The sequence below is a fragment of the Corella eumyota genome, chromosome 5 (assembly GCF_963082875.1).
Source record: "Corella eumyota chromosome 5, kaCorEumy4.1, whole genome shotgun sequence".
Taxonomy (NCBI): domain Eukaryota; kingdom Metazoa; phylum Chordata; class Ascidiacea; order Phlebobranchia; family Corellidae; genus Corella; species Corella eumyota.
Genome location: NC_137494.1, coordinates 2,644,117 through 2,651,538, shown reverse-complemented (window position 1 = coordinate 2,651,538; position 7,422 = coordinate 2,644,117). Strand labels below are relative to the sequence as shown.

General features: G+C 28.9%; 1 protein-coding gene across 1 annotated transcript; it reads left to right on the top strand.

Moving 5' to 3' along the window:
- The first annotated feature begins 444 nt into the window (after positions 1 to 444).
- LOC145752356 (large neutral amino acids transporter small subunit 4-like) lies at positions 445 to 7,087 on the top strand. Its single transcript, XM_082568628.1, has 13 exons — positions 445 to 645; positions 1,036 to 1,106; positions 1,321 to 1,475; positions 1,643 to 1,698; positions 1,874 to 2,043; positions 2,461 to 2,594; positions 3,400 to 3,540; positions 3,840 to 4,045; positions 4,732 to 4,945; positions 5,372 to 5,558; positions 5,720 to 5,793; positions 5,911 to 6,034; positions 6,585 to 7,087. Exons 1-13 carry the CDS (start codon positions 480 to 482, stop codon positions 6,795 to 6,797), a joined length of 1,911 nt encoding a protein of 636 aa, XP_082424754.1. The 5' UTR covers positions 445 to 479; the 3' UTR covers positions 6,798 to 7,087.
- The last annotated feature ends 335 nt before the right edge of the window (positions 7,088 to 7,422 follow it).

The following is a 7,422-nucleotide window of genomic DNA, read 5'->3' as shown; positions in this document are numbered from 1 at the left end:
CATAACACTACAAGTAATTGCAAAACTTTAATTACCTCCTGTATTAACAAATCAATCCAGTTCATTTGATTTATGATAAATTATTTAAATCGTTTTTTTTCTCAAATTTTTTAAGTTATCATGTGGTTTTGTTTTCTTAATGGTAAACCATAACATACGCAAGATTGTTGCGTAATTAGCATCATGTTAATGCATGTAAATGTAAACAAACGCATTTTATGTTTATGTTTATAAAAACTTATGACATACGGTTGCGAATTAAGTTTTTGAGATCACAGTCTTAATATAAATTTTTTGAAATCAGCATTAAGTAAAGATTTAATCAGAAATATCAGTTTAAGATCTTTATGTAGATTTATTCAAAGGACCTTTTATGAAATCAGTATTCATATAAATCTATGCATAGTTGAAAACAATTAAAGTTTTTTTTTTATTTTAGATTTTTTGATAATTTCGTCAAAAGTTTTTAGTAAAAAAACATGGCCCCCTCGTTAGCTCAAGCTAATAGACGGAAATGGTGGATCGCCGTTACATCAGTGACCGAAAATTTGATGTTTGCTGCCGTATTATTGGGCTGGAGTTCGCTTTTGCTTATGTTAAAGAATGAAGGTTTTTACGCAAGTCTGTGTGTTATACCAAATGAAGGTAAGATGTGTTAAAGTTTAAATTATAGATTGATAGATTACTGGCAAAATGTATCCGGTTAAACAGGATATTAAAATATGTTGAAACAAAAACTTAAACAGTGTTTTTAGTATTAAATCCTATTTTTGTCTGCGTTTTTTATTGTATAAATCCAAACTTTTAAAACCTTTAAAATTGACTTTGGTAATTTTTTTACTTGAATTTCTTACTTCAAACAATAAATATTGTATTATATAAGAAAACCACAATACCACGTGCTCAATAGCCTCCCGTACTTGAACTTTGTACTACCTATTGTGAAATTCAACATAAGCTGAATTAATCAAAATCATGACTTACTTATAGTCATTAAAAATTTTGTTTTTAAATAAAATTAGTTTTTGTTTACAGATGAAAATGTGACGTCAAATGATACTACGTCACAATACAACACAACAGCATTACCGCAAGACCCTGGAATTGTAAGAATTTACGTTGTTATATAATTAACAATAACAATTAAAAATTTGCAAAAAACAAGCATTATATTTTTAAAAACAGTGTATTTAGGTTACTTTATTTTTAAAATTCATTAACATTTGTATTATAAAAAATATTTAAAGAATTTATTTTTAAATATTGTAAAATTTTTTTTTTATAAAAACATGTTTTTATTTATTTAGTTTTTTTATATAGTTATATACACCTTCTGGTTATCCAACTTGCGAAGCACAAGATGAAATATTAAACAGATATTTCACTATTGGATCAAGTTTATTAAGTGGTGTGACCATGATACTAGGGATTATCATGGACAAGTATGGATCGAGAATGATCAGGTTAACTGGAACGTAAGTTAAATATAGAACTTGTATTATTTTATTTATAATCAACAACTATTCGTTTTCAATGTTTTGTAAAGTACTTTTCTTGTAATAAATTTTGTTTTGATATTTTACTTAATTTTAATTATTTTTATGTTAATATTTTATTTTATATATGATTTTTTTAATTTTAGATGGGCGTTTATGTTTTCATGTGTCTTGTTTGCACTGGGTTCTTTGGACACCGAAAGTAAGTTAAAAATTCTAATATAATTTAAAAAAAAACATTCTTTGCTTATCTGGTATTGCAGTACATTAAAGTATTACTTGGAAAAATCTACTTCAATAACAAACATGGCAAAATTTTTAATCCTTTTTTTAAGTATGTTACTTTATATACTAAAAACTTTTGTAATGTTGTTTAGATTACAGTGTTCTAATAGCACCAGCAGTTTGCCTAAACGGAATGGGAGGGGTGGTCTATATTTTTACAAGTTTTCCTGTTCCAAATTTATTTGAAGGTTTGAGATCAACCATGATATCGTTGATGATTGGTTCATATTCTGCATCAGCTGTTATGTACATGATATTTAAGGTAAACTACAATAAAGTTTTATATATATTTATGTGTTTCAAATTTAATGACTTTCTTTTTCAAGGCAAACTATCTTAACATATATATATAGTTTTAATGTATTATTCACGATTGAATATGTTTTATTAAAAGAATTTATAACATCAAAGTTTACATCTTCTTCTCAATATATTTTAAAACTGCTTCTTATTGATTTTATTCATTTAATTTACCTTTAGATTTTAAAAGCAAACTATCTCAACCAATTTTACATAGTTTTATTAAATGTTTTATATAATTTAAATTTGTTTTAATACAAGCGTTCTCAACATTAAAAAATGTTCTTATACAATTAAAGAACAATCTTTGTTAAATATTAAAATTGTGAACATTTGAGTTTAATCAGCAAGGTATTTACTTATTATTATTTTTGTTCAGGCAGCCTATGATGCTGGAGTGCCGTTTATTTGGTTAATGATGTTTCATGCAGGGGTTGGATTTTTAACATTCCTGAATTGTTATTTTAATACTCCAGGAGAACCTATACCAGCACCTGATGATATCAGTTACGCGTAAGTTTCAAACGTTATTTGATTGCATTTATATTTTTTTCAGCCATTTCTATAAACTTTTGTTTTATTTTTCTTAAATGAAAACATTTATACTTTTGTTAAACATAAAAACAATATTTAAACCAGATAATATTATAAAATATTGAATCCATTGTTATTACAAGCAATATCACACACATACAGTTTTCAAACTATTTTATTAGTCGGAATAACATCATAAAAACTTTAAAAAAAATTCCACGAGCTCATTATCTCGACTTTTATTTAACTAACAGGTATTTGTTGACCTGGGTTACATGGCCTGATGATGTTCCTACCGGCATTATGTTTTGTAGTCAACATTTACTTTGCACGGTTTAATCAACACTCACATGCGGTGTTAAATATTTAAAGTGGCACACATGATACCGTATTTGTTTAACAGGTTAAGGGCCAACCTGCTGTTTATTAAACTGTTATTTGGTTGGTGTTATATAATTGAACACAAACAGTCGTAATTTTTGATGTGGCATATTAAAAACGGAACAAAAACATTTTAACTTTATTGCAACTGCGATTAAAAAAAAAAGTTTTTGTAAAGTCAAATAAGTATTTGTTTAGTGATTTTAAGTTTAAGCTTTTCTATATTATGTTAAGCCCCTATTTTTAAATTTGAGCAATGTGTTTAAACTTACATCTTAAACTAATAATTTGCAACCTAAATTAAACATCAGAAAATCTTTTATTGAACAAGTTAAACAATATGCTTTATTAAATTTAAAATTCGCTTTTATTTTTTATTTTAAACATATTATTTTTATCTTAGCATCAAACTTCGATTTCACGCCTTTCGATTCGAACACAAAATCACGGGGAAAGAATTTTTACATCACACCTCTTCAGTTGGAAGAAGAATGAGCTCTGTTGATTATAGTGCGGAGAAGAACAGAAACTATCTTGAATCAGAGTGAGTATAATTAATTTGTTAAATCGATCTTACATTGAACAATAAAATTATTTGTAGTTAAGAATATTAATAAATAAAAAACAGCCTTAGTTATTGATTTTGTTATAACATTCAGTTTAAATAAACCTGTTTAATGTACTACTTTTGTACTACATTATTAATAACAAAGTTTTGTATTTTTTTGTAATAAGTTAACACGAATTATATTTAATTAATTAGAAAATTTATTTACGTTTTTCGTGTTTTTTTTTAAATATTTAACTTCAACACATACTAACTTGAAGTTAAATTAATTATAGATTGGACCTTGGTGGAGCTAAAAAATCAAGTCAAGGCGGAGAGGAATCGTTCTTAAAAGTCTTAAGAGATCCGTGTATTTTACTCAGTTTTTTCACCATGTGTTTAACCCAGTTGAGATTGATTGCTTTTATGGGTTGGTTGGAATTGTATTTAAAATCATCGGCTGAAAAACAAGGCATGGACGTTGTGGAAGCGACTGAGACAGGTGTAATATTTTACAAGTTTTTAAACCTTTATTGTTTAACCCGACAAGTAATGTCGCATCTACCGGCAGCATGGTTTTTTTTTTGCTTATTACAAGAGGTCGTGGGTTCAATCCCTACTGCTCTTATGCTGTAGCGCTCTTGTGTAAGGCTCTATAAACAGTATAAACTCCTGCTGAGTCAACACTTAATCAGCAGCATAATTAGCGGGCAAATATAATCTATAATATCCTAAACTGCCACAGGCAATTCGAGACCGGGTCGAAGTAACTGATGTTACTCTATGTTTAGGTCGCGCATTCGACCTTCCCACATCGAGAATAAAGATATATACGAAAAAAAATGTGTAATGATCAGAACACTTGGCTTTATTACAAGAGGTCTTGGGTTAAACCTCTACTGCTTTCTTGCTGTAGCGCTCTTGAGTAATGCAGTTTTAAACGGTATAAACCCCTGGTGAGCCAACACTTAATCAGCATCTTAGTTACGGGGCGTCTATATTCTATATTATTCTAAATTGATAAAGGCGACTCGAGACTGGGGTATGGGTAACAAGAAAAATAAATGTTTAGATGGTAAAGTTGACCTTTCCACATCGGTAAAAAAAACAAACTAAAAAAAAAAAATTAATTTAGTTTTGTAATGTCAATTTTAATTGTTTACAGTAATTTATATATTTTTATTGTAGTTGAATTTTACACTTTTCTGTTCGGCCTTTTTCAAATCAACTGCTTCTTTATGGCTCCTGTTATTGGGACAATCATGGATTGGAATCTTAAGCACAAAAAGAAGAAGGTTAAGAAGGTCAAATTTCAAAACGGTCGCCAAGGTGATATGGCGATAGCACTCGACCATGACGGTGATGACGTGTTTACCGAAAAGCCGAAACATATTTCGAATGGGTGAGTTTACGCTTTATTTAATTATTTTTTACTTTAAAATTGATCTTAAATTCATGACATTATTATTCACTTAAAGTTAACTATATTTAGCATAATTACATCTAATGCAAGTAATTTTCGAAGTTAAATAGGTAGTTTACTAATTAAAAGGGTAATTGTTAGACTATGGTTCTAATTTTTTTGTCTTTTTTTCATATTTTTTAAGGGGATAGGGTTTTATATTTTTAATTAAAAGGGTGTGATATTGTGAAGTGTTTATTTAATTGTAAACCCGCCGAGCTGAAGGGCAAATAGTGTGACATTGGTGAGGCTCGAACCAGAAACCTTTCGGCTCGTGTTTCGACGCCATGATCGGTATCTCACACTATCAAAAACAACTTTAACATTTCAATATTTTTTAGTTATTTTCAATGTTTTTCTTTAAAGGCATTCTAACGGCCAAGCAAATGGGCACCGAAAACCTGCAATCTCGCATGGTGGCGGTGAAGAGAAGTCGAAGCACAGAAAAAAGAAGCAGCAAGTCATGAACTTGTTTCGAGCTTTTCTTTTGACAAATATTCTTTTAACTATTTTCGGGATTTTGATTATGTTTGACGAAGTATTGCCTTTACAGGTAATTATAATATTTTAAAATAATTTTAAGCTTTCAAAAATTAAATAAATAAAAATTTAAAATATTTTTTTTGTATATTTAGACATCTAAGTTTGGGTTTTATGATAACTTGTTTATTCATGTAAATTGTTTTATAACTTATATTTTTCTCTGTTTTATAGGTTCTTTCGTTTTTAATTCACACTGCTGTTCGAACTTTCTTGCATTCCTCAATCGGCGGCCTATATGCTTGCATGTAAGTGTAAACTGTTAAGTTATACTCGTTTGCTCGATAGAACTCACTTCATTAGAAAAAATGTAATGATATAAAAAGTTTACGATTATATTGAAAATGTTACTTTTTATCGTCTAGGTTTCATTTTTCACATTTTGGCAAACTTACCGGTCTTGCTTCCTTGCTTTCTGCTTTGTTTATTCTTGTTCAAGATCCATTATTTGTTGTTATTAACTCGTCGCTAGGTGGAGATCCATTTTGGGTAAGTTTTGAATTTTAAACTGGTAATAAAGCAGTTCGCTAGTGAGACGAACCGGTTATAGCGTCGGGCTACGAGCCGAAAGGTTTCGGGTTCGAGCCGCACCAACGTCACTCTATTCGCCCTTGAGCCCGGCGTTTACGGATAGCTTAAAACACGTCATAACAGCACACCCTTCCCAAATAAAAAATATAAAACCTATCACCTTAAGGTGATAAGGACAAAAAAATAAAAATAAAAAATAAAAAAAATAAAGCATAAATGTCCATATTCTGGTTAAGGAAAATTTAAAAAGTCGTGTTTTTTAATTTGCACTTTTGTGACACAATTTGTTTTTCATGTCTGCTTTTTACAAATATTTAACGTACTTTCATTTAAATCAATATTCATTTATTATGCTTTAATAAATTATTTTTACCATGTAAAAATGCGCAAATTAAAGCAATGTTAAAACAGCAGCATTTGCCCTTTGATTTCGTAAAAAGACAAGTTTTCTTTAATAACTTAATTATCACTCTCTATTTTTTTCAATTTAAAAAACAATTTTTTTTAGATTAACATTGCGCTTCTGATTTGTACTGTTGGCGGGTTTGGGTTACCGTTTTACTTGTGGAGGTACGCTCGAAATATGGGAGACTATGAACCAATCAAGGAGCCAAGAAAAATGTTTTCAATCAATGAGGAGGAAGAAATTGACGGATTCTCACAAAGTTCCTCCGAGGAAGAGTCCGCTCCGATGGTTAGCAGCCTTGCAATTGCTCTGTAGAAAGATTAGGAGATATGAAAAATGGTACTTTTTGATTCATGTGGTCTGAAAAATTAAGGTGCGGTTTGATATTCTGTATATTAATTTTTTTACATTTGTGGTTTTGACCTCACATCTACTTTTTTAGATTTTAGAAACCTTTTTTTCTTTTTCTTACTTTTATTATCATACTTTTTTTAACTTGTGGTTTACAACTACAAGGCTTTATAGATATTGCTGTAAACACCTTTTCGAACGATGTTAAGACTATAGGTTGCATAGAAATTTAATAAAATATAGCATATACATCAGGCAAGCGGTATAATATATTTTTAAAAAGATTAAGTAGATGTTACATATTCATCTCGATAGAGATCAATTCTTGGAAAAGTTTAATATTTTTTACAAAATGAATTGCCAATGCATTCTAAATTGTTTCAGTTTATTTGTATAATTGTTTATTTTTAAAATCTAATTTTCTAATTTTTTTCGATTTTCTGTAATGTTTTAACAACGTTACGACAGCCTAATTTTCAAACATATAAATTAGTGTTAATTGTAAATATGCAGCATATTGTATTTCTCCTTTCTTCAAAATCTTTTTACAAATATGATTTGATACTTGATTTAAACAACAAATTATAGT

Bases quoted from the DNA above. Each gene is read 5' to 3' on its own strand.
- LOC145752356 (XM_082568628.1), top strand. From the start codon at position 480: ATGGCCCCCTCGTTAGCTCAAGCTAATAGACGGAAATGGTGGATCGCC. The intron at 1,476-1,642 runs GTAAGTTAAATA...TTTTAATTTTAG, and splicing joins ATGATCAGGTTAACTGGAAC to ATGGGCGTTTATGTTTTCAT. The intron at 3,541-3,839 runs GTGAGTATAATT...AATTAATTATAG, and splicing joins AGAAACTATCTTGAATCAGA to ATTGGACCTTGGTGGAGCTA.